The sequence below is a fragment of the Aotus nancymaae genome, unplaced genomic scaffold (assembly GCF_030222135.1).
Source record: "Aotus nancymaae isolate 86718 unplaced genomic scaffold, 86718_ANA_hifiasm-v0.15.2.pri h1tg000058l, whole genome shotgun sequence".
Lineage (NCBI taxonomy): Eukaryota > Metazoa > Chordata > Mammalia > Primates > Aotidae > Aotus > Aotus nancymaae.
This window is the reverse complement of record NW_026988472.1, coordinates 10,808,447-10,835,882: the sequence shown is the minus strand read 5'-3', so window position 1 is coordinate 10,835,882 and position 27,436 is coordinate 10,808,447. Positions and strand designations below refer to the sequence as shown.

At 44.5% G+C, this 27,436-nt stretch overlaps 2 protein-coding genes across 2 annotated transcripts in view; both read right to left on the bottom strand.

Annotated features, from left to right (window-relative positions):
* The window catches only part of ZNF182 (zinc finger protein 182), an 88,431-nt gene that overhangs the window by 51,834 nt on the left and 9,161 nt on the right, over positions 1 to 27,436 (bottom strand). The gene's annotated exons all lie outside the window — the stretch shown is intronic.
* On the bottom strand, positions 20,609 to 23,151 carry LOC135269900 (zinc finger protein 630-like). The gene is given in 6 exon segments (XM_064364375.1): positions 20,609 to 20,796; positions 20,799 to 20,838; positions 20,840 to 22,017; positions 22,020 to 22,469; positions 22,710 to 22,805; positions 23,078 to 23,151. Coding segments are annotated over 6 exon segments (1,902 nt in total). The 5' UTR covers positions 23,112 to 23,151; the 3' UTR covers positions 20,609 to 20,692.

The following is a 27,436-nucleotide window of genomic DNA, read 5'->3' as shown; positions in this document are numbered from 1 at the left end:
AGGTTGTCTTTTCATTCTCCTGATAATGTCATTTGATACACAAAAGTTTTCATTTTTATTAAGTCCAATTATTCATTTTTTTTCTTTTGTTCCTTATGCTTTTGGTATCATATCTAAGAAACAATTGCCAAGTCCAAAGTCATGAAGATGGATTCCTTCATTTTCTTTTAGTTATTTTATAGTTTTAGTTCTTATATTTAGGTCTTTGATCCATTTTGAGTCAATTTTTATATATGGTATGGGGTCATGGTACAACTTCATTCTTTTACATGTGTGTATCTATTTTTTCCAGGGCCATCTATTGAAGGGACTATCCTTTCCCCCATTAAATGATCTTGGCACCCTAATCAAAAATCATTTGAGCTGCATGGGTTTTTTTTCTGGACTTTCAATTCTATTCCATTGATTTGTATGTTTATCCTGGTGCCAGCACCACACTGTTTGGATTACTGTACCTCTGCAGTAAGTTTTGAAATAGGGAAGTGTCAATCTTCCAACTTTGTTCTTTTTCAAGATTGTTTTACCTATCCAGGCACCATTGCAACTCTATATAAATTTTAGGATTAGCTTTCCCCTTTATGCACAAAAGGGCTTTGGGATTTTGTTAGAGATTACATTGACTCTCTACAGAGTAGAGAGGAGTATTGCCACCTTAACAATGTCAAGTTTTCCAGTCCACGAACACTTTCCTTTTATTTAGCTTTATTTTTTATTTAGTTTTCCCTTTTATTTAGTTTTCTTTACTTACTTTTTTTTTTATAAGGCTCTGTCACCCAGGCTGGAGTTTAATGGCATGATCTCCACTCACTGTAACCTCCACCTCCCCTGTTCAAGCAATTCTTAGGCCTCAGCCTCCCAAGTAGCTGGGATTACGAGCGTGTGCCACCATGCCAGTTTATTTTTGTATTTTTAGTAGAGACGGGAGTTCACCATGTTGGCCAGGATAGTCTCGATCTCCTGACCTCAGGGGATCCACCCACCTCGGCCTTCCAAAGTTCTGGGATTACAGGTGTGAGCCACTGCACCTGGCCTTCTTTCTTTCAGTAATGTTTTGTACAAGTCTTACATCTTCTTGGCTAACTTTATTTCTCAGTATTTTATTATTTTTATCCTATCGTAAACAGAATTGTTTTCTTAATTTCCATTTTGGCTTTCATTGATAGTGTATAGAAATGCAATTGATAGTTGTGTGTTGATCTTGTATTCTGCCATTTTGCAGGATTTGTTTATGAGTTCTAATACTTTTTTGTGGATTCTTTAGGATTTTCTATGTATAAAAAATCATGTCATCTAGGAATAGAAGTAGTTTTACTTTCCTTCTAATTTGGGCACCTTTTATTTCTTTCTTTTGCCTGAAAATTTATCTGGCTAGAACTTTGAATACAATCTTTAATAGAAGTGACAAAAGCAGGCAGCTTTATCTTGTTCCTATAACTCTCTGCCCTTAAACTTTTATGCCAGAATTTCTAAGGACCAGATAGGATAGATAACGGCTTCACTGTTATATGAATGAGCCAAAGATGGCCTCTGCGTATTGATCCCCAGGTTGTTTATTTCTTCACTGCAGGCTGAGACCCCTTAACTCAAAAGCTTGCTGGTGCCACACAAATTTTTACACACCCAATTATTTCATAAATAGCCCAAACACATTTTTAGCCATTGAGAGCCTTCCTGCTTTACATACAGCACAAAACCTGACACTACATCTTTCATCTTTGGGGAATAGATAAATTGAGCCCCAGGCCATAAAATACCCGAAGCTGCTGCTTCTGCCCTTCAGAGTTCTCTGACCCAGAGACTTTTCTCTTTGCTGCTGAGTGACATCACCTAGACAAATAAGCCCCCCTCTTGACAGCCCAGCAGTTCCCTTGCCATTCTCCCCTTCCGAATACCTGACCAGTGGCCATAACCTCTGTACAGACTCCCGTGGTGAGGGACTTCATGCAAACTTGTCAATCACCCCATAACCCTTACTGTGCTATGCCACCTTGTGGTCATATATTTCCTTCATCAGCGCCCTAAATTGCTCAAACTCCCTGTAAGTGACAAGGAGGAAAAGGGAAGGATTTCTGGTAATCATGAAATAGATAGGGGCCAGTAGGACAGTTAATTGGTAACACAATCCTGGATGGTCTCGAGCGGTGGAACTCAAAACTTGGAATCCCATTGCATCAGTTTGGCATGGGATTGCTCTGTGCTGTGTCACACACTCTACATTTGTGGATTTTCTCTGTGCTTCACTAGCCTGGCCAAGCAGTAACACCAGTATTTGAATGAATCCACTTCATTAGACTTTTGGGATCAGGTGTGGAACTGCCTGAGGAAGAAGGTCACCCTGCCCGTCTGGGGCCCCACTAGGCAGGGAACTGCTGGGGCACCCACAGGACACTATAAGGCCTGTGGACCTGAACACAGAAGGTGGGGTGAGTACACATCTCTGGACTGAGGATGGGCTACCCTGACCCCATGACTGGCTAGAGTGGGAGGAGCCCTGTGAGTTGGCCCTGTGATTTAGGGTACTCTGAGACGCATATGACATGTGAACAAGGCTATAAAGCAGCGATGCGGGGCTGATGTCGATCCCCTAAGCACAGCTGGGGAGGCTCTTTTATAAACAGCTAGCATGCCTCTCTTCTTGTCGCATTTGTATTTGCTATTACAGATGACATCATTTCTGTTCCTTTCCGGAGCAGTATGAAGACCCCAGATTTCTTGACGTGGGGCAAAACTGTTACTTCATGTGAATAAAGACGAGATGTTTATATTGCTGTCCCAACCAGGACTCAAAAGGAGGTGGCTGTCCTCTTGAATCCAAACCAGGGGACCCATGCTGGGCTTGCTCACCGCTGCTTCCCGCCAGAACGCGGCCAAGAGGGTAGGTCTCTCATTCATACTAGCCACATCAAGCCCGGCTGTCTAATTTATGAGCCGGGTGGGCAAATAACCTTTATTGTGCTACGCCACCTTGTGGTCATATCGACTTCTTTCATCAGAGGAGATCAAAAGGCGGAGAGGACCCCGGAGAAGAGGACTGGCACCCTCTAGAGGATGAGGACGCTCAATACCACCATGAGAGAGAGGAAATTGACCCTGTCCTTTGCCGGAAAAAATGCAAAAGACACAACAGGAGAGGGTCAAGAAGGTGAGGCCATGTCCTATCTGGAGGAGGAGACACCCTCTGTCTCACCCAGAGGCCCTGCCTGTCCTTAAGAACCTAGCCCAGGAACCAAATGAAAAAGCAGCTGCCTGGCTACAGAGAACGTATCCAACAGAGCACAGCAAGCTCCACCTGATGGGCTGAAGTGAATCACTCGGCTGCCCCAGGACTGGATGGAAAAGTGGCTTCCCTACTAAAGGATTCTGTACAACTAGTGCAGAAGCTGGGAGTGGCCCCCAGGAGGCTTCGCACCGCAGTCCATGTGCACCTGGTCGGTGTGGATTTTGCATTTTTGTGGATTGTGGTGGCTTGGAGAGCTGCCCACCCTATGCGAGGCCTCATAACCCCCCGGGCAGAACGGCGATGGAAAACGCTAGCTGAGGCCAAAGATGTTTTCCATCAGCTGGGCACATTCCAGTGGGATTATCTGGTGGCAGATGGCGCGGCGTGAGGACTCTGTACTCCGAGGAGGCTGAATGGAGTGCTTAGTCCACACGGTAGCTTCTCAGGGGACGCCCGACAAGGACAAGTCCTGCTTCCTGTCAGTGACGGCTAAGGCTAAACAACCCACCAGCCCATGGCTGCCCTGGATGGAATAGAAACCCATGGAGGACAAACTCCCAGCCCAGTGTTGCCTGCAATTGTGAAAACAATGCCCCACCTGGCCCAAATCACAAGGAGCATCACCAGCAAGGCCGTCCCCTCCTCGTCCAAATGAACCACTAGCAGCCAGGCCCCCAGTTGAGCGGGAACCCTGAGATGCACAGAAAAGGTCATCTGTTAGTCAGGGTGCTGCAGAGCAACAGAACAAATAGGAGGTGATGTGACTACGTCTACGTGGCGATATACAGGATTTATTATAAGGAATTGGCCCACACCGATCCAGAGGCCCACAAGTCTCAAGACCTGTAGTTGGCGAGCTGGGGACCCAGGAGAGTGGGTGGCGCAGGTCCAGTGTGACGACCGGCAGGCCTGAGGCCGAGAAAGAGCTGACGTTTTAGTTCATGCTCCAAGGCGGGAATAAATGACATCTCAGCCCCTGCAGTCAGGCAGGAGGAGGGGCTGACTCTGACTCACGGAGGGTCAGCCGTCTTGTTCTACTCAGGCCTTCAACTGACTGGGCAGGGGCCCCCCACATCCGGGAGGGAGGTCAGCTTCACTCGGTCTTCCAGAGAAAGGTTAATCTCACCCAGAAACACCCTCACAGCCACACCCAGAACAGTTTGACCCAATGTCTGGGCACCCTTGTGGCCCAGGCAAGTTGACATGTAAAATTCACCATCACGGGTTGTATGGAGTCCTAAGGGACAAGAGGATCCCACATGCGATGTGCTCTGATAAATCGGTGGAACAACACAGTACGAGCTGGGGTTGGGGGGCGGCGTGGCAGGCCTCTGCTTCCGAGGTGGCCTCACCTTCAGCACCTGCCTTGATCTCTGCCAATGGCAGGGGCCCGCCCCACACAGATCCCGTGGTTTTGGAAGCAGGTCCCTCTGGCAGACGATCACCCTCTACCACATTAACTGACGTTTGCTCTTCCGCAAATGAATGCCCTGGGCGGGCTGTCAACACGGGTGCTGGAATCTCCCTCATCCCAGGCAGCATTCCAGTTTAAAGGGCCCTCCCCAGGAGGTGGCCCGCTGGGGAGAAGGAGCCAGGAAAGCATCATCTCCCACTTCCCATTCCAGTTGGCCCAGGGTTGCTAAAAGACGTTTCTGTCCTGGTTGTTGTCCCCAATCCGCCCCATGTCCCATCGCTGGAACGGGCCCTCTCAGTCAGCGGGTGAGCTCAGAGAACAGCCTAAGGCTCCTGAGTGCCGCTGCTGGGTGGCAGCCGGTTAACCAAGCCCCTTTCCCTGCGGGTGTCAGGGTCCACATGCCCCACAGCAGCGGAGGCAAGGCCTGCTGCGCTGACTTGGTTAGGGAAGGGGAACGAACTCCTACCATCTCGCCTTCCAGCTCCCTGGTATGAGCTGTGCTGAAAGCCACTACTAAAGAGTGAGGCGAACTCCAGACTACGGAGCCTTACACAAGGCTGTCCCTTGGCTTGGAGCGCTTCTACCAGACATCGTCGCCTTAAGCCGACATTCAAAACAACCTGGCTAAATAGTTTGGAGCTAAAGACTCTGCTGACAGGTTCTGTTCCGTGAAAATGTCCCAGGAGACTCACTGCAATTGCCTTCCCCTTTTGGGGCCAACAGGGCACCTTGCACTGCTTGACCCTGGGATCGTTCAGCTCCCCACCCCCACCCCTGATTGCATATGGGCTTTGCACACAGGACCTGCGTGCCGCCTGCACCCCCAGCACAGCTCGGCTTTGTCATCACATCTGCAACATGTTCCTCACTGAAAGGCACCAAGATGCTGTCCCACAGGCAGTCACAGCCCTGAGTGTGTACCTCACTGCAAGGGGATGGGCAACTACCCCTTCAAAAGTCCAAGACCCTTCCCAGTCTGTTGAATGTGGGGGCTACTTGTAAAACTCAGAAGGGTAAACACTTCCCAATCCTGTAAAAGACAAGCTCCCAGAGCTGCAGTCTCCCACACTGGCAAGGAAGCCCAACTGTGGCAGGCAGGTTTGGATTCCAGTGCAACCACATTCCCCACTTCCAATATTTGCTGGGTGCTATCTGTAGAGTCTCCCTTACCTATTCCACTCTCCAGCCGGGAGGGACCTGAGCAACAGAGGCCACATAAACACATGGGGGCTGTTACGTCAGCTCCCCGACCTGCCCTGACGGTAGGACTCGCAGTGAGAAGATCCAGCCGCCTCCGAATTTGCTTCCCGGAGCCTCTGCCCCAAATGCACAGGCGAGCACCTACCCATGGGCTTCTGTAGGCGGCTGCCAGCCTCAGCCCAAAGGTATTCGCCACGAGAGAGGCACCACCTGGCAGCGCCCTGGGCACTTCGGGAAACGGAGGCCCTTCCTGGGACACAGCCCGTCACTCTGTACACTGAGATTCCTAGTCTGGCCGGCGCAATGGGAGAAGCTCCCCCTAAAACCGAATCCGCAACAGAAGCCCCTGATCAAAATAGAAATGGGCTCCGTGGGCTCCAGCTAAACTCTGCCCTCCTGGAGTGCCACCAGCCCATGAGCAAATTGCCACGTGACCTGCTGGGGAGGCAAACTTGCCAAACCCTAGAAATGCCTCCACCCCCAGGCAGCAAACCACCTTGCCATGAATGTACCTATGAACCATCTTGCATGATCTAAAAAGAAAAAGAAAAAGAAATGCCTCCACCCCTTGCTCGAGGACACCAGAAGGAGGAAGACCGCAGCACTCTCAAAACAAGAAAAGCAACACCCTTTACAGATGGAGACACATGGGGAATATGGGAGCCAGGCAATGACACCCGCAGCCCGGAACCTCAGTCAACCAGTCCAGTTTCCATGCGGGCTGAGCTGCGTGCACTACTCCTAGCAACAGACCATGCTCTTGGCAAATACGCCCCTAAGGTATTTCACTGACTCCAGGTCAGAGGCTAATGGGCTGACTACATAGTTGGGGCACTGGCAAAATCAAGGCTGAAAATACAAGACCCAGACATTTGGGATAAAGAGATGGGGGGCTGTAAATTGCCAAATTCACCCTGCTCTGCCCATGGTTGTGCACCGTACCTTCGCTAACCTTAAGCAAGACGCGGAGGAGGCGCAATACCATGCCAAGGACAAGCTAGCGAAACCAGCGAAGCAGGCAGGGCTGCGAAGGAGGGCAAGTCCTCAGTCCCTGGGGACAAGCCACCTGACCCCTTCTACCAATGGGCACATGAGGTCAAGGCACTTGGACACCATGAGGTTGTGAAAATGGGTTGTGAAGAGAGGAGTTGACCCAGCCGGGGGACATTTAAACAGAGTCACTAGGGACCGTACCAGTGCCAGCAATCCAGACATTGAGGCCACCACATGGGAGGAAAAATTTAGAGAGAGGGGCTACATCAAAACTGGCAAATTGACTCATTGGGCATCTCCCTGCAGCAGCTGGAACCGTGAAATACACCCAAACAGTAGTGGATACCTACACAGGCATCTGTCGGCTTACCCATGCAAGGCAGCCACCTCTATTCATGTTATTGCGAGAGAATCTGTAGGAAAATGGCGTCCCCAAGTGGTAAAAAGAAAGTACTGCCCATAGGCCCGATCATTATGCCACATGCCTATGCCATGACTACACCATATTGAAATTGACAATAAATGAAGAGACCGCCAACAGGACACTGCCACCCCTGCTGGTGTACACACCAACACCAGAGACAGTTACCTACCGGCTTTCACAAGACATGGGAGCCCAGCGTTGGTACCACAGCAAAGGAACTTCCAGCTGGTACTTTCATCTTTACCTCCTCCCTCCTGGAGAGCGCAGGGCCGAGCCACTTCCCTTCAATCCCGATGAGGATCTCACGAGGACCACCCACTAGGACCATCCTCGGCCTGTGTCTCCTCACCCCGTGGAGCAGGCATCTGCCGAGAGAGATGCCCTCATCTGCCACCCACGTCCTCCACGGAAGGTACCATAGGACGCACCTGGACCTGTTCCCCACACCCAAACGGTTTATCCCTCCAAACCACTAATGCCACTTGAGTGATACCCAAGGGACAATCCGATCCCTACTCCTGGCCACAGATGACCTCTGACTTTAATCCCTATTGTGTTGCTGTGCCCTTTTCTTACCTGAGAAGCTGGTACCTTCGCCAGTGTCAAGTACACATCCACGGATGGATCACCCTACCCTGGTCATCTATATGCTACTGCTGACCAAGGTATGTCTGGAAATACTATTTCACATGCACCCCACGGAGTAACACATGACACGAGGCATCTGAGGATGATGGGAACCACACTGTTGACTATTTGAGCTGGTCATTCCTGCTAACACAACCAGAAATCAACCCTGAGGCTAGCATGCCTCCCCCTCTCTCTGCTACCGCAACCAGCACCCATTCCAACTAAGCTAGACTCAGACACCACTTGTGAATCTTGGGTGCCTGGTAAATCCTATAGTGCAACTTTTGCTTCACATCCAATAAAACCATTATTAACAAGTGCCATCAAACAGAGCAATGGGCCACACCTATGGAGTCTCATTGAAGGCATGCCCAGAGACACTATGCGCCTGACACTGCAACCAGCTGCTCCTGACTAGTGCAATCAAAGGAAAAATGCTGAATCCAGCCAATACCAGCAAACCCTAAGGATTACGGAGATCCAATCCTAGCTCTTACAAATCCCTGGGGTGATGATGAGTGTAAACCCTGCCTCCAGCGTACACCCTTACAACTCCTGGCCTCTTTTTCTACTTTTCCTAGTGATCTCTATCCCCCTCCAGTACCAGCCCCACTTGCTGAGAAAGAAATTGCACTAACCAAGTGGCCAGGGGCATCTTTCCATGAAGCCTCTCCCTGGCCTCTTCAATGTATACAAGGAAAGTTATGCACGTTACACCAAGTTATCTGCACCAAGGCATGTCTACAATATCAGGGATTACAACCAGTTTAGGAATTCTTTCCTAACTTAACCTCACAATACCAACGGCCAGTTTTGCATCACACTCAATGGAAATGGGTATCATGCTCTGCAACAATTGTAGCACTGGCTGTCCACAGTGAGCCACCAGAGTTCTGGAGGTTACAGCAAAGACAGTTCTTACCAAATCCCATATTTGGGCTGGGCGAGGTGGCACACACCTGTAATCCCAGCACTGTGAGAGGCCAGGCTGAGGATCACTTAAGCCCAGAAGTTCGAGACCAGCCTGAGCAACAAAGTGAGACCCCCCCATCTCTACAATTTTTTTTTATTTTTATTTTTTGAGACAGAGTCTCTCTCTGTTGCCCAGGTTGGAGTGCAGTGATGTGACCTTGGCTTACTGCAACCTCCACCTCCCAGGTTCAAGCAATTCCCCTGCCTCAGCCTCCCAAGTAGCTGGGACTACAGGGGCACACCACCACGCCCGGCTACTTTTTTTGTATTTTGTAGAGATGGGGTTTCACCATGTTGGACAGAATGGTCTCGATCTCCTGACCTTGTGATCTGCCCTCTTCGGCCTCCCAAGTTGCTGGGATTACAGGTGTGAGGCATCGCACCGGGCCACAAATTTTTTTTTTAATTAGTGAGGTGTGGTGACACCGCCTATCCCTAGTTAGGAGGCTGACACAGGAGGGTTGCTTGAGCTCAGGATTTCGAGGCTGCAATGAGCTGTAATCACATCACTGTACTTCAGCCTGGGCAACAGAGTGGGATCCTGTCTCTGAAAAAGAAAAAAAAAAAGCCACATGTGATCCCATGGAGAAATCTAACCACTCTCTACATGGGACTTTCTCCACTCAAATTGGCAACTAAATGTTTACACCACACCACTTGCTCCCAGTGGGGCACCCCAGAGGCTATTAAAGCTATACAAATGGCAGGGCGCAGTGGCTCATGCCTGTATTCCCAGCACTTTGGGAGGCTGAGGCAGGCAGATCGCTTGAGGTCAGGAGTTGGAGACCTGGCCAACATGGGGAAACCCCATCTCTACTAGAGATACAAAAATTAGCTGGGTGTGGTGGTGGTTGCCTATAATCCCAGCTACTCAGGAGGTTGAGGCAGGAGAATCACTTGAACCCAGGAGGCAGAGGTTGCAGTGAGCTGAGATGGTGCCACTGCACTCCAGCCTAGGCGACAGAGTGAGATTCCATCTAAAAAATAAAAAAAAAAGTTGTACAAATGGCTGCTCTAGAACAGTTTTGCCAAGGATGAGATGGATGGAGCAATTGACCCCCACAATTGGGAATTCCTAGTCTCTTAAACGCAGGACAGATATGGCTCAAACATAGAATACAATTGATGTCTATGTTTGAAATAACTTGGATGCCCCTGTGAAGATACCATATGCGAGTGCCCCATAGTACAGAATCTACTTTGGTATGGGGCTTAATTAACAACTGTTTAAAAAATGCTCAGAACACTTGCAATGTTTATCCCGTACCCATGGAAGTACAAACATGCTATGTAATATTGGCAATTGGCAAGAAACTCGGATACCAATGCACACCAATGAGAACAAAGAGGAAAATAATAATTGTCCACCAAACCGAGCGTGCATAGATATAGCCTTAGCCACAGCCATCCACAAATGGCAAATTTAACTGCATGCTTGCTTCTGCCAACCTGATTTTAATCCACATAGTGTAATTCCTCTCTCCCAGCCAAGCTCCCCAACGAACCTCACTTATCAAGATGAGCCTAATCCCCTGGCTATAGACATCCAACAGCAATGTCCGGAGGTTAATCTCATGCAAATATGTGGACAATGGTGGGCTGAGCCCATAACCAACTGAGCTGACCCAGGTGCTGAATATGAGGTGGGTAACATGCACGTTTGCTTCCCTATAACATTATAAGCTCCTATTTAACACCGCCTGGATTTGCCCTAAGCCACACAAACTTCCCTTCATAGGAACAGAGAATACAGGCAGCAGAGGGACCCTGGTGAACCTGTAAGGGAATCAAAGGGCTTATCACAAGCTTCCCCTTATCTGACACTGTTATACTTAATGGTAATAACTCATAAAACATAGCTGTTTTTATTAAATCAATAATATTAAGCTAATCTTGTTTGCCAAAGATTTACCTAAATTATGCAACTTGAATTTTTAAAACATTTATGTTAGGTTTTAGGGAATACTTTTTCCCCCACACTGGAAGTATTAGAAGTTCAGAATTTTTTTCCTGAGAGTTTTAGGGTTTTTAAGGAATTTTACAAATTAATTCGATAATATCATCCAGAGGTAGAAAAATATCACATATGCATCTAATAAATGCATAAACATAGAGACAGATGCAAATAAAGATCTTACAGCTTTCATTCTAAAATTTTAGCCACGATCAGAGCAACAGAGCTGGCTCTCGTCTTTACCCCCACTTTGTATTTTTATCAGAATTATGTTCCTGGCAGATGGGACAAGTTGAGGTTTACCTATTCAATATGAGGGCTAAAGCTTCCCCTCAATATTTGTGGAGGAGACTTTTAAGATTTTCTTTGCCCTGATGTGTAATCTGATGGATGTTGTGGACCAAATGTTTGGTGACAGACCAAACAGACACTCAGCAGCCATCTGGGTATCTCCAAAGACCACCTGAGTAGATAAAATATCCAGTCTGTTTCCAGTTAGTTTTTTCAGCCTCTGGTGCTTGCTTTTGGGGTCCCTGAGCCCCTCAAGAGTCCCCCAGTGGTGGCAGAGGGACTAAGGCACTAACGACTATGAGGAGTTGAGATACTGGTTTCAGAAGGGAAAGGTCTGGCAGGGGGAGACAGGTGGAGGAGGTAGATGTATGAATGGGGACACATCAAAGGATCCAAGGAAACTGAAAGGAAGATCAAAGGTGGCAAGAGAAGGAAGGAGGAGTGGAGCCCAGGAGAAGGGAAAAGTCTTAGATGAGCTAACTTTTGGAGATCTTAAGCTCCCTAAAGACACTACTGAAGTTCCAAATTGTCTCTGGTAATTCTTTGGCCATTCATGAATATATTAGACTGAACCAGTGTGTAGTAAACAGGAAAGAAGAGGACGGAAGGCATCTAAGAGAATGAGTTCCCCGTGGGATTAACAGATAATAAGCCAAGATTGAATCGCCAAGGGAACACTTCATGTAATCTCCATGGCAGAAAGCCCAGAGAACTCCCACGCACAATTTCTGGGATGGAGTCAAGTGAACCCCCCGCCCCGTGCAATCGCCAGGGATTGAGGAGCTAAGGAAATTCCCACATACAATCCCCATGTCTGAGATGCCAAGAAAATTCTTATGCATAATCCCCCAGTTTAGAGAGCCAAGAAGAAAAACAGAAAAGGCCTCACAGAAAGGGATAAAGAAGTCTTTTTGCCAGAAAGAATAAACGTAACTCCTGACTACCACATTACACCAGATAAACCTTCAAAGCACTGGATTAGATTAGGAAGTATGACTCACCACCACCGATTCCTACTTTTCCAGGCAAAAAAAGACACAAAAATACCGTGTCAAAGGGTCCAGGAAGCCAGCATGAATACCTGGGTGAAGACACAGGGTCAGAGGGAACAGCCAGCACTACATCTGAGTCATGCCAGCATTAGTATTCAAAGAAACACAAATCAGGATTTAGTAAGGAGAGACTTTTATTTAAAGGGATTATTACAAGGGAAGGAAAAGCACTATTGCAGTAGGGAGAGGAGGATGATTGCAATAGGGAGAATGCTGTGACTACAAGGTCCGCAAGACTCTCAAAGCCAAACAGAAAAAGGCTTTTCTTTTATAGAGGAAGGAGGAGGCAAGCAGAGATAAGCAATCTTTGGAAAGGAAGCTGGACAAGCAAGGGGCATGCCCCGGTTCTTTGTGTTCAGGTTTAAGGACAAGCAGAGGGTAAGCAATGGGCAACTGTGAACCCTTGGTCAGGGTCGATGACACTCTCCAAGGCTTACAGCCAGCCAGGTACACCGAAGAGACAAACAAATCAAAGTCTTCTCCCTTTCTGAGCTTTTCTTCTGGCTTTCCCCCACTAAATGGGCAGACTGGGTGCAAATAGGCTATGAAATCTTAGTTTGTGGCCTATAAGACCAAGAATCTTATACAACTCTTATAGGTTGCTTTATCACTGACACCAAAATCAGTTATTATGAAATAACATACAACTAAGATTATAGGCCCGGTGCAGTGGCTCACGCCTATAATCCCAGCACTTTGGGAGGCCGAGGCAGGTGGATCACGAGGTTAGGAGTTCGAGACCAGCCTGACCAACGTGGCGAAACCGCATCTCTACTACAAATACAAAAGTTAGCTGGGTGTGGTAAAAAAAAAAAAGAAAAGAAAAGATTATAAAGCCACGTGTGCCCAGTGTATGGATTTTTATTTTTATGAATTTAGCTACTTAGTTATTTGTTGAGACCCCCAGGCTGGAATGCAGTTGCACAATTATAGCTCACTGCACCATTGTCACCCGAGCTGCTCTCAAATTCCTGGCCTCAAGCAATCCTCTCAAAGTGCTGGGATTACAGGTATGAGCCACTGCGCCGGGCCCAGGATGCTTTCACATATATACACACACACACACACACACACACACACACACACACACACACACACATATATGTGTGCTTCACAAAATTTCACCCCACATCTGTTAACAATAGATAAGCCCTGGGCCATAAAGACCCCAAGCCTCTACAGCCCTTATGAGCTGTCTGACCCAATAACTCCATGCTGCTGGCTAAGCAACATCACCTAGGCACGTAAGTCTCCTCTCTGACCCCCATCTCCCCTAAGAATTCCTTGCCTTCCTTCCCTTCTGAGTAACTTCTGTACAGACTCCTGCTGTGAGGGACATCTGCCACATACAAGTCTGTCAAGGCACCACCCACTAAAGCTGTGCATGCTACTGCCACCTCGTGGTTATATCATTTTCCTCCATCGGCCCCCAAATCCCTCAAACCACCTACATCTCTGGCAAAATTGGAGTTGACAGTGAATACAGCTGTATTACCTAGTGGTAAAATATTAATAGCTCAGTAGTTCCGTACCTATGTAACCCTACCCCATATGAATGGGAATGAACTGAGGGGGAGGCACTTGCTACACTGGCATTACTGACAGAAATCCGGGTCAGTACAGTGACTGAACCTAACATCCCTTCCAAAGGCAAAAAAGTTTGCATAGAAATAATTGACAACTGGAGAGAAAAATAAATGGTAGTTGAGGGGAAATGAATGAATAAATGGTTTATGCAATGGGGGAAATCCAGTATTACACTGGTGCCTCGAGAGAGGCTCAGATCAAGAGAATATTGTCTCCTCCTAGCACAATTATACCAGATGCCTAAAAGGTGAAGTCATATGTCTGCTGAGACTACCTCTCCTTTTGGAAACTGGCAAGGTTGAATGGAAGCCTGCAAACCTCAGTGACATCATTCTGGGAGACATTTTGGTTACATCATATGATGATGAACTGGACCAATTGTTGATGACCGAGGGAAACTCAACATGCCAGTATCTTTCGACTCTTGTCAAAAGCATATCGTTTGGGGCCAGGCACAGTGGCTCACACCTGTAATCTCAGCACTTTGGGAGGTCAAGTTGGGCAGATCACCTGAGGTCAGGAGTTCAAGACCAGCCTGGCCAGCATGGTGAAACCCCGTCTCTACTAAAAATACAAAAATTAGCTGGGCATCGTGGCAGGTGCCTGTAATCCTAGCTATTCCGGAGGCTGAGGCAGGAGAATCACTTGAACCCGGGAGGCAGAGGTTGCAGTGAGCCGAGATTGCACCACTGCACTCCAGCCTTGGCAACAGAGAGAGACTCTGTCCCAAAAAAAACAAAAAAGATATCATTTGGGAAGGAATTTCTAGGAGCTACACCCTGCCAGGCTGTCGGACTGCGTGGTGTAAAAGTCCCAGCAGACTGATTACTGTGTAACCATAGACCTTAATGATAGAATGCTTAGAAAGGTCCCTGGTTATAAGAGACAAAATATAGCAGCAGCGCATCTGACATGCTCCAGTTAGCCATGCACAAATGTATATCACCCTTCTTTTGTGGATGGAAAGTTATCAGGTTGGTGCAAAATATTGCAGTTTTACATTACATTAAAAGTAATGGCTAAAACTGCAATTATTTTTGCACCAACCTAATATTAACCAGAATAGAAAAAAAAAAATGGGTTTCCCATAGGATTAAAGCAGTAGACATCAGGTGGTAGGCTCAAATTCCCTAGGGAAGTGCCCCACCCTGAGATGAGGAAGGCTATGTGAGCCCTTATGTCATACTCAGACTAAATTACATCTAGATGTGATTACCAATCATCTAACCCTGCTATGGGGATCCCAACATTTTGGGATACACAACTTGTGCCCTAGCTGCACTCAGGCCAGCAGTGCCCAATGGCAACAACATGCACAGTGGATTAAACAGCGTTGATTCATGGAACAGAAAAGGGCTTTAGGGGAGCTAGGTGCTGGTCTAGGCATCGTGGGACAAGTTGAATTCACTTTTAAGGAGAAGTAGCACTCAGAAGAAAAGATGCATTAACTAGAATGCATAGACTATAGGGATTCTCTTCCAAGAGAAAGACAAAGGATGGGTGTCAGCCTGGAAAGATAATAAGGCTTTAGTGAAGTGGGGCAGGCGGGCTCAACAAATAATGCTGGGTAATGCTAGGATCCAGTATTGGGAGAGGGTTTGTACCCAGACCCAAGGGCCTCTTGACTATTTTAATATAGATGGAGGCCAAAATGGCCATAAGGACACCTGTGTCCTCCCCATAGAAGGGAGATGGGCCCTGATTTATCACAGCACATAATGGAAATCAGTCTCAGTGCAAGCCTGTAGATTGAGATAAGATGACGAATTTTGTCCTCAATTGTCTTAGAACCCAGAATTAACCAAGTTATAGCTAATTGTAATAATACTTGTCAGGAATAACATCTGGTATACGCACAAGTGCTGATTCTGTTAGGACGGTTTAGCAAATACCTCTATAATTCTTACTGACTTGAAATGAACCCATATTCTGACCATACTGTGATAGGGTGTAACACTGGCATTGTTAATAAGATTCAGCTGTCTTATATGAATAACTCATGTGATAATACAGATATTAATAATCAAATTTATTGGAAGATTGAGTTAAAGCTTATTCAGGATGTAATACTCATGGGGAGTCACTGGTCTGAGGAAAAACTAGATTTAGCTAACCATCAGCTACTTTTTATCCTGAATAGTTCTGTATAAATTTATCATAAGGTACAAATAGCAGTAGATCAAGAGGGTAAATAAATAATAAAATTAGGCCAGGCACAGTGGCTCACGCCTGTAACCCCAGCACTTTGGGAGGCTGAAGCAGGTGCACTGCTTGAGCTCAGCAGTTTGAGACCAGCCTGGGCAGCACAGTGAAACCTCGTCTCTACAAAAAATACAAAAATTAGCTGGGCACGGTGGCACATACCTGTAGTCCCAGCTACTTGGCAGGCTGAAGTGGGAGGATCACTTGACCCCAGGACGCAGAGGTTGCAGTGAGCCAAGATCTTGCCACTGCACTCCAGTCTGGGTAACAGAGCAAGACTGTGGCTCTAAAGAAATAAATAATCAAATTAGTATGAAATGTAACGGTTTTGTAAGATGGATTAGTTGCCTATTTAAATCTACCCCTACCCCACACTGGCTCTTTCAAATGTTAGGAATATGCAAACAGATACTATTGCTATGTCTAGTATATGCTGTATTAAATACTAAACTAAATGTAGATGCTCAAACAAATTTTATCACTTTGCTGTAAGAGAGCCTAGGCCAAGGGCCAGAAGAGTGGACTTTGCAGTAAAGTGTTAACTCAGCAGGCCTAGGCTGCCCAAACCCTGCACATTTCAAATGTCTTTAGAATTGACCCTGGACCAATTCCTAAGACATAATCTCTGAGCCCTTGGAATATCTTGCCTGATAAGAGTCTCTTTGTATACCTGAAATCTTGGGGCAAGACAAGTAATTTATTGCTAACAATGTGATCTATATAAATGCGTATTTTTGTATGCTTGGGACTTTGGGTCACACTGTATCACTTCGACTTCTGGCAAGCTGGGGTCTAAGTGGCTAAGGTCAAGTCATATGGACATTCCATGCCTACAGAACTGATCCCCAGTAAAAAAACCCTAGACAACAAGACTCAGGTGAGTTTCCCTGGTTGGCTACACTTTATACGTGCTGTCACATATCATTGCTGGAAAAATTAAGTGCTATTCACATGACTCTACTCAGAGAGGATAACTGGAAGCTTCTACCTGGTTTCTCCTGAACTCTGCTCCAATGCACATTTTTTCTTTGCCGGTTTAATCTGTATCTTTAGCTATAATAAACCATAACCATGAATATAACCATTTTTCTGAGTTCTGTGAGTTCTTCTAGTAAATTATCAAGTTTGAGAGTAGTCTAGGGGACCCCCAACACAGGATTCCCTATTTGGTTTTCCACACAACAAAATAGAAAAAGGAAAATAATTGAAAAGCAGGCATCAGAGAAATTTAGAGAGAATAAAGAGATTAATAAGTTCGAGACCAGGCTAGCCAACAGGTTCAAGACCAGCCTGCCCAACATGGTGAAACCTCGTCTCTACTAAAAATATAAAAATTAGCCAGGCGTGGTGCTATAATCCCAGCTACTCAGGAGGCTGAGACTGGACAACTGCTTGAACCCAGGAGGCAGAGGTTGCAGTGAGCTGAGATTACGCCACTGCACTCCGGCCTGGGTGACAGAGGGAGACTGTCTAAAAAAAAAAACAAAAAACAAAAAAAAAAAGAGAGAGAGTGAGATTAACGGCTCATATAACTTTACTTTTATATAAACTGCACATTTGTCTGTGAAAAGGGCAAACATCATCAGCTACATGATTTCATTCTCCATAAAGAGAAAATAAATAACTTCTTAGGAAGTAAAAATTTCGAGGCTGGGTGTGGTGGCTCACGCCTTTAATCCCAGCACTTTGGGAGAACAAGGCAGGTGGATCACTTGAGGTCAGCAGTTCGAGATCAGCCTGGCCAACATGGTGAAACCTGTCTCTACTAAAAATACAAAAAATTAGCCAGACATAGTGGCATGCACCTGTAATCCCAGCTACTTGGGAGGCTGAGGCGGGAGAATCGCTTGAACCTGGGAGGTGGAGGTTGCAGTAAGCCAAGGTCACATCACTGCACTCCAACCTGGGCAACAGAGAGAGACTCTGTCTCAAAAAAAAAAAAAAAAAAAAAAAATCCAGGCACTTAGGCCTAAGAAATGTGATTGTTGGTTATTTCTAAAAGTCAGTAGTGATTTTTCAACTCAGGATTCTCCCAATGAAACTGTTTTTAAATTTTTCTGGTAGATGCCTGTAGAGCAGAGAGTGGGATTTCCTGGTTTTCCATGGCTTCTTTGCTGTTGTCTCTGTTTGTGAGTTCGTGCTCAACTCAAGGCAAATTCCTTCTCCTACACTCTTCCACTAAAAGTCTTTATTATTTTTTTCTCCCTACAAATATGATCTACATGTGGAGAAAAATATGTAAACAACATAAATAGGTAAACATTAGGAAAGGAAAAGCCCCTATAAATGGACAAGGAATATCCTCCATAATCTAACTTCTGATTCCCAACCCAACCTAGACACGATGATCTGACTTGAAACAGATCCTAACAGACTTTGTTTACTGCCCACCCCATATCCACAGGTGATTCCTTGTTCCCTATCTTGGTTTACTTTCATCCATACCATCACCAGAGGATGAATACTTATACACACAGAAACACACACACAGCAAAAACATCTCTCTCTATATATATATATCACCTTTTATTACCCATGCCTCCACAAAGCAGGAACTATTTTCATTGGTAATTAGGTTTCAAAATACGAATTTGGGGAGCGTACAAATGTTCAGACCATAGCATCCACTATTGCTACCCCTTCACTTTGAGAGTATCTGCCAAACCAAGATTACTGAAGCTGCAATTCTCAAGAACATGGCCTGCTCAAGGTGGGTAAAGACTGCTGACATAAATCTGGGAACAAAAATGGCTTTAATTTCAGTGAAAGAATAAGCCTGAAATAAAAACACCTCTGCCCAGGGGACTGTGCCATGGTTTGAATGTGTCCCCTCCAAAATTCAGATGCTGCCAATGCACTAGTATATTAAGATGTGGGGCCTTTAAGAGGTGATTGGGCCACAAGGGCTGCTCCCTCACTAATGGATTAATGCCCTTTTAAAAGAAGATTAAGAAGATTCATGAAGTGTTCAGTTAGCTCACTAGCTTGTTAGCTTGCCCTTCTGCCTTCTGCCATGTGAGGACATGGCAAGAAGGCCCTCACCCACCCAAATGCTGGTACCTTGATCTTGGACTTCCCAGCCTCCAGAATAGTAAGAAATAAACTTCCGTGCTTCATAAACTACCAGTCCCAGGCATTCTGTTGTAGAGGTACAAAGTGAACTGAGATAAACGATAAGGAAATCATCCATCTAAAATCTTGGCACTGAGTAGAAAGGTAAAGATGTCCTCTGAACATTTATAGCCACTGGCTTGCCATCATGCTTCTTTGCAGTTTAAAATCTCACCTTTCAGGTATTATGGATTATCAAGATTAAGGATATCCGGATTACGCTTAGCTTCCTGAAAACCCTTTGGGAGACTCCCTGTCTTTGTTATACCCTGGAACAAAGTAATACATTCAAAACAGTACAAATGAAATCAGGACCACATGATGAAGGGTCAAAAGACGAAAAAAGCAATGAAAACAGGATGTACAACAGGAAATACGCTGGGAGTCCTAAGACCAAATAGATTTGTCATACCTATAAACAAAATTGGGCTAAACAATAGGATTTGCCTATTAAAAAGCAGAATACTCTCAGATTGAACCACAATGTCTAAAGAAGTTCTCAGACTAAGATACATAATTCAAATATACCCATAATAAACTAGAAAGAGAGATTAATTTAATTACACATTAAACTAAAGAAGTTAGAAAAAAAAATTTAAAAGCAGATGGAAGGATTTTAGTGAAATAAAAGCATAAATGAATAATTAGAAAATAGAAAAATGGCAAAAATCTAAGAACGGCGATACAGGTGAGGGAGAGTAAAAGAAATAAAATATTAGCATTTGTTTACCTAATTGAGGGGAAAAAATCACAAATACACTCTATGAGAACTATGTTGGAGAAATAGCCACAGATATAAAGGAAATTAATCATGAGACCACTTTACCCAAAACGATGCAAAAATATTAAAAACCTTGAGAAAATACATGATTTTTAAAAATTACAAAGAATCCATATTTCTACATCTATATATTAATATATCAATATCTCAACCTAAATGCATATATAGGCCAGGTGCTGTGGCTCATGCCTGTAATCCCAGCACTTTGGGAAGCCGAGGTGGGCAGATCGCCTGAGGTCAGGAGTTCGAGACCAGCCTGGCCAACATGGCGAAACCCCCATCTCTACCAAAAATGCAAAAATTAGCCAGGCCTGGTGGTGCGTGCCTGTAATCCCAGCTACTCGAGAGGCTGAGGCAGGAGAATCACTCAAACCTAGGAGGCGGAGGTTGCAGTGAGCTGAGATCACACCACTGTGCTCCAGCCTGGGTAACAGAGTGAGACTCCGTCTCTAAATAAATAAATAAGTGCATATATAATCTAAACAGAAAAATATGATGGAAAAAATAGAGAAAGATGACAAACAGATACCCTTCAAATCATACACCATGCCCAAATAAATTCACAGGAGAGTTCTATAAAGCATTGAAGGACCAGACAACACCAACGTAGCGCTAATTCTTCCAGATATATTTGTTCTGTGAAAGGGGCTGAGATAGTTTGAGGGTGAGCAAATCGATTCCATATTTATGGTGTTGAAAGCATTCTGAGGGCTTAACCAAATCGTTCTGTGGAAGGGAGATCATATGTCCTGAGGAACATATGAGTCTATTCTGCAGTTGAGAAGTTGCCACCATTTCTCTTTAATGTGAGTTTTCCCATGCACAATGAGGACTGACTTCTGGGAAAAGGCCTTCCCACAATCAGCATACATACAAGGTGTGTTTCCTGTATGGATTCTGGTGCCCAGTGAAGTATACATGTTGGCAGAAGGCCTTCCCACAGTCACTGCATCTGGAGGGCTTCTCCCAGCGTGTCTTCTCTGATGTGTAATCATCTGTGATTTCCGGATAAAAAGTCATCCCAAACTCAGTACATTCAGGGGATTTCTCCCTGGGATGAGTTTTCTGATGTATAATGAGTGGAGACTTCTCACAGAAGGCTTTTCCACATTCACTACACTCATAGGGTTTCTCTCCAGTATGAGCTCTCTGATGTAGAATGAGATGTAAGTTCAGGGAAAAGACCCTCCCACACTCAGTACACTCACAGGGCTTCTCCCCAGTGTAAACTCTCTGATGAATGAGGGGTGATTTCTGGGAGAAGGTTTTGCCACATTCACCACACTCATAAGGTTTCTCCCCTATATGAATTCTCCGGTGTATGATAAGAGGTGATTTCTGAGAGAAGGATTTTCCACGTTCAGTACACATATAAGGTTTCCCTCCAGTATGAAGCGTTTGATGGCCAGCGAGGTGTGAGATCTGAAAAAAGGCCTTCCCACAGTCAGTATACACATAAGGGTTTTCTCCTGTATGAATTCTTTGATGTCCTATGAGGTGGGACTGTTGGCAGTAAGTTTTCCCACATTCACTACACTTATAGGGCTTCTCTCCAGTATGCGTTCTCTGATGTATAATGAACTGTGTTTGCCGAGGGAAAGTCTTCCCACATTCGGTACATTCATAGGGTTTCTCCCCAGTATGAGTTATCCGGTGTATAAAAAGGTGAGATGTCTCACAGAAGGCTTTCCTGCATTCACCGCATTCAAAGGGCTTCTCTCTTATATGAACTCTCTTATGTATAATCAGATGTGACTAAAAAGAAATGAAAATAATAATAATAATAATAAGTAGATGTGACTTCTGGGAGAAAGCTTTTGGACACTCAAAACATTCAGAGGGTTTCTCTCCAGTGTGGACTCTCTGGTGAACAATGAAAGGTGACTTCCGGGAGAATGCCCTTCCACACTCAGTACTTTCACAGGATTTCTCCCTAGTATGAATCCTCTGATGCACAGTGAGGTTTGATTTCTCACTGAAGGCTTTCCTACAATCTCCACATACATACGGTTTCTCTCCAGTGTGAATTCTTTGATGTATAATGAACTGTGACTTCTTGATAAAGCCTTTCCCACACATACTACAAACATTGGGTTTCTCTCTGGCTTGAACTTTCTTATACTGAATATGGGCTTGCTTAAGACTGAGAATTTTTTCACATTGACTATCTCCACAGGGCTCCATTCAGTATGAATGAAGCCTTCCTTTTCAGGTACAGAACAGGAAGCATTATAGTTAGGTGGTCTCCCACATCCAAATCTGTCAATGGGGTCCTTTCTTGCATAGCTCCTGCTATAATTTAGTAAATCTGAACTAGACTTCAAGCTATTTTCACATGAATCAAACTTACTAAATTTTTTACTTGAAGGAGCAAGGTCTGTGCACCGATTGAACATTTTCCCAAACGCACTGTATTTGGAATCTGTCTCCTCAGTCAGTGTTTCATGGCCGATGACTGTGACCGGCCTCAAAACTCTGTCTTGGTTTCCTTGATGTCTATCTATTTGATTATCAATATGCCAGATTTTTAAAACAGAGTACAATGAATTATCCTCTGGGGCTCTTTCTAGTATTTCCATTTGAAATAAAAGTTCTCCAGAAATGATCCGCTGGGAAGATTTAAGGCCTTTCTCTCTGTCTGAAGGAAGAAGAAAGAGGCAAAATCAAATAGACACACACACATACTCTCACACACACACACACACACACACACACACACACACACACGAACAGTTGGCAATGAACAGAGGTACCAGGAAGGTGGCTGTTGTAGAATGAACGTTATAAAGGAGGCCTGATACATTATGAGAAAAAGAAGGCAACTGATGTCAAGGAAGAAGAAGATCCCCTCTTGACCATCTACCCAACTCTCACTTACCTGGGTAGATCCACCTTGACAACTCACTGTCTTTGATCCACGGGTCCTTTCCATGTTCCACCTTAAAGATTACTTCTGGTTTTATACCTGAACACCCTGTTAAGAGAAAATTGTAGTGGCTTTGGCCTTGGCAACTCAGAAATTCATGAAAAGAAGCACTTGCAGGGACCTCCCAGCCAAGTTGGATCCTTAACTCACACCACAACGCAAAAATAAATTCTAGATATAACAAAAGTATAAACATGAAAAACTAAAACTGTAAAAGAACACATTCTGTTAAAGGAATATCATAAAAGTCATGATATTGACAACCCTAAAGAAGGATGAGTAGGCTTTGATTCGTTGGTACAAAGGGAATCTGCCCTTACCCACAGAGACCAGATGACTATAGGTCTCCAGCATCACATCCCTATGCAGGGTCTTCTGAGCAGGATTCAACTGCTGCCGCTCTTCCCGGGTGAAGTCCACAGCCACATCCTCAAATGTCACCGGTTCCTACAACAGAACATTCCTGTACAATCTGCTTGTTCTGGTGATTTTTACCATAGCAATACATATAGAATGCCTACTTTGCACTTTGCCTAGCATACTTTATGATAGAAACAATGTAAAATCCTGCCATTAGCAAGAATAGTTAGTGGAACAGAACAGTCTAGAAATAGATACAAATAAAAATGGGAAATTTAATACATAATAAAGGTAGCATTTTAAACAGATATGGAAAAACAAATTATTCAAAACTGGAGAGATATCAGAAGCAAAAAAATGTAACTGGATTTCCTACATCACACTAAACACAAAAAGAAATTAAAGATATGACAAAAATTTAAATGAAAAAAGAGAAACTATAAAATAAGGACAGGAGAGGTTTTAAAAAATAATCCTTGAGTGGAGAAGATTCTTCTAAGCATGTCCCAAAACCCAGATGCCACAAATGAAAACACTGATACACGTGACTACTTTATGTGTTACATGGCAAAACAGATCATAAGTAAACTCAAAGGACATGACTAACTAGGGAAAAATTATACACACAACAGATAGGATGGACAAAAAGCTAATTTCCTCCAAATATAGAGAGAGCTCCTACAAAGCAAGAAGAAAAAGACCAATAACTTTTTCTTTAAATGGCTGATATGGTTTGGCTCTGTGTCCCCACCCAAATCTCATCTCAAATTGCAATCCCCACTTGTCAAGGGAGGGAGGTGATTAAATCATGGAGGCAGTTTCCCCATGCTGTTCTCGTAATAGTGAGTGAGTTCTCTGAAGATCTGATGGTTTTATAAGTGTCTGGCGTTTCCCTTGCTGGCACTTCTCTCTCCTGCCACCATATGAATAAGGTCCCTTGCTTCTCCTTTCGCCATGACTGTAAGTTTCCTGAGGCCTTCCCAGTCATGTGGAACTGAGTCATTTAAACCTCTTTCCTTTATAAACTACCCAGTTTTGGGTATTTCTTTATGGTGGCATGAGAACACACCAATACGACGGTCAAGGACATGACAATCAATTCACAGAAAATAAAATGCAAATGTTTTTTAAACATGTAAAAAGATGCTCAACTTCACTCACATGAAGATATATGCAAACTAAAACAAGACACCATTTTTCCCTTACATATTATCAAAGATGGGCATTTGACAAGTCACTGATCAAATGCTAAGACTGTGAGAGAAGTCATAGTGACTCAGTGCAAGTTAGTGAAGATGTCAAGAAATGCATACTCAAATTGTCTGTGGTATACAGTATATTCTGAAGGCAATTAATTTGGCAATACCTGTCAAAATTTATAATGTACACATCCTCTGACTTGCAATTTGGTTTCTAGAAGTTATTCTACATAAATATTCATAAATGTGACCAAATGACACATGTGAAGACACTGCTCTACAGTATTATTTATTTACAATAGCAAAAAAATGGAAACAACCTCATGGGAGATTGGACGAATAAATGATGCTACAATCCCCATAAGGGAATACTATATGCAATTATAAAAAGCAACAGGGAAGGGGCCAGATGTGGTGGCTCACACCTGTAATCCCAGCACTCTGGGAGGCCTAGGTGGGCGGATCACTTGAGGTCAGGAGTTCGAGACCAGCCTGGCCAACGTGGCAAAACCCTGTTTCAACTGAAAATACAAAAATTAGCTGGGCATGGTAACGCATGCCTGTAGTCCCAGTTACTTGGGAGGAGGCTGAGGCAGGAGAATTGCTTGAACCCAGGAGGTGGAGGATGCAGTGAGCCAAGATCATGCCACTGTACTCCAGCTGGGGTGACAGAATGAGACTCTGTCTCAAAAAAAAAAAAACCAGCCTGGGTAACATGGCAAAAACTCCTGTCTCTACAAAAAATTAGCCAGGTGTGGTGGCACAGGCCTATAGTCCCAGCTAGGAAGGCTGAGGTGAGAGGATCACCTGAGCCTGGGAGGTCAAGGCTACAGTGAACCAAGATAGTGCCATTGCACTCTATCCTGGCAACTGGCGTGAAAACTTGTCTCAAAAAAAAAAAAAAGCACCAAGGAAGCTCTACATTAATTGATATGCCACAATATCTAAGATAACGTTAAGTGAAAAAAAACATTCATTCACTCAGCTAGCGGTTATTGCGTACCTAGTGATTGTAGGAACTGGGGGTACAGCAGGAAAAAAAACTGGCAAAAACACCTTCCCTGAAGGAGTTTATATTCTGTTGAGGGGAGACAGACAAAAAGGTTGAGAGAGAAATCACCACCTGGCCAAAAAAAAAAAAAAAGGTTTGCAATGTGCACTTCAAGATCATTCATATACAAAAAGCTCCTGGAAAACAATAAGCAAAGACAAGGAAAGAGGGATTCACAGAGAAATATGAAATGGAAAATAAATATGTGAAAAGATGCTGAATCTTATTTAATTGCTAAAGAAAAGCAAATGAAAATGAGATATAATACTTACTCATAAAAATAACAGGAAAGAAAAATACAGATGATGGATAATGGTGGCAGGAGGGAGGGGAAACACTGGAAATAGGTGGGCTTTCTTGTAAACCATTTGTGGTCACATGTGTAAGCTGATTACACAGTATTGAAATACAATTTGGGCCAGGCACAGTGGCTCAGGCCTGTAATCCCAGCACTTTGGGAGGCCAAGGCCGGTGGATCACCTGAGGTCAGGAGTTCAAGACCTCCCTGATCAACATGGTGAAACCCCGTTTCTACTAAAAATACAAAAATTAGTCAGGTGTGGTGGTGGGCACCTGTAATCCCAGCTACTCAAGAGGGTGAAGCAGGAGAATCGCTTGAACCTGGGAGGCCAAGGTTGCAGTGAGCTGAGATCACACCACTGCACTCCAACATGGGCAGCAGAGTGAGACTCTGTCTCAAAAAATATATATATACAATATGAAAAATACTCTTTAAATTTATGAACATGTGTGCCTCTGACCTAGCACACTCATGTCTAAGAATGTGGCCTACACAAATACTTCACAAATATAAAAAGATGTCTTTATAAGGTCATTTTATTTGTGACTTCACTGCTTTAGAGTCCTGACTAGGCCATGTACTAGCTGTGTGAACTCTGCCTCACTTTCTTCATCTGAAAAATGGGAATAACAATGGTACCTAGCACAGAGGGTTCCTGGGTAAATTAAATGAGTTAATTCCATGATATTTTATTAATAGCAGTGCCTGGCACACGGTAAGCACTGGGCAAATAGTAGCTATGATTCTCATTATTACTATTACTATTGTATATTTTATGCCTTTTTTTTAGAGAGACGGAGTTTCACCATGTTGGCCAGGCTGGTCTCAAACTCCTGACCTGAGGTGATCCACCCGCCTTGGCCTCCCAAAGTGCTGGGATTACAGGTGTGAGCCACCATGCCCAACCACTATTATATATTTTAGAAATAACTTTTTTACAGCCCAACAACAAGGTTCTGGTATCCTGCAAACATTAAATGGATATTTAATGGACATTAATTTGACAATGTAGATTAGAGGACAGCAAACTATGCCCTGCAGGCTGAATTTAGCCCATCATGTGTTTTTCAATGGCCTGCAAGCTAAACTGGTTTTACACGTTTTCTTTTGAGACCGTCTTGCTCTATCACCCAAGCTGGAGTGCACTGGAACAATCTTGACTCACTGCAACCTCCTCCTCCAGGGCTCAAGTGATTCGCCCACATCCGCCTCATGAGTAGCTGGGACCACAGGTGCACGTCAGCATGCCCGGTTAATTATTGTATTTTTTTGTAGAAATGGGGTTTTGCCATGTTGCTCAAGCCGGTCTAGAACTCCCGTCTCTAGAACTTGGCCTCCCAAAGTGCTGGGATTACAGGTGTGAGTAGCTGCACCTGGCCCAGTTTTTACATTTTTAATGATTGAAAAGAAGTCAAAAGAAGAAGAATATTTGTGACACATGAAAATTATATGAAATCCAACCTTCAGTGTCCATAATAAAATGTCATTGGATCACAGCCAAGCTCATTGGTTTACATATTGTCGATAGCTGCTTTCTACCTAAAACAGCAGATTTGAAGAGTTGCAACAGGGACCGTATGGCCCATAAAGCCTCAGACACTTCTATCTGTCCCTCTGCAGAAAAAGTTTGCTGACCCCTGATTTAGATGAACTGGACAAATCACTTGAAAATTACAATTTGCCAAACCGGACATAAAAAGAAATCAAAAATCTGAATGGTAGTATATCTTTTAAATGAATTGGATATATCATTTAAAACCTTCCCACA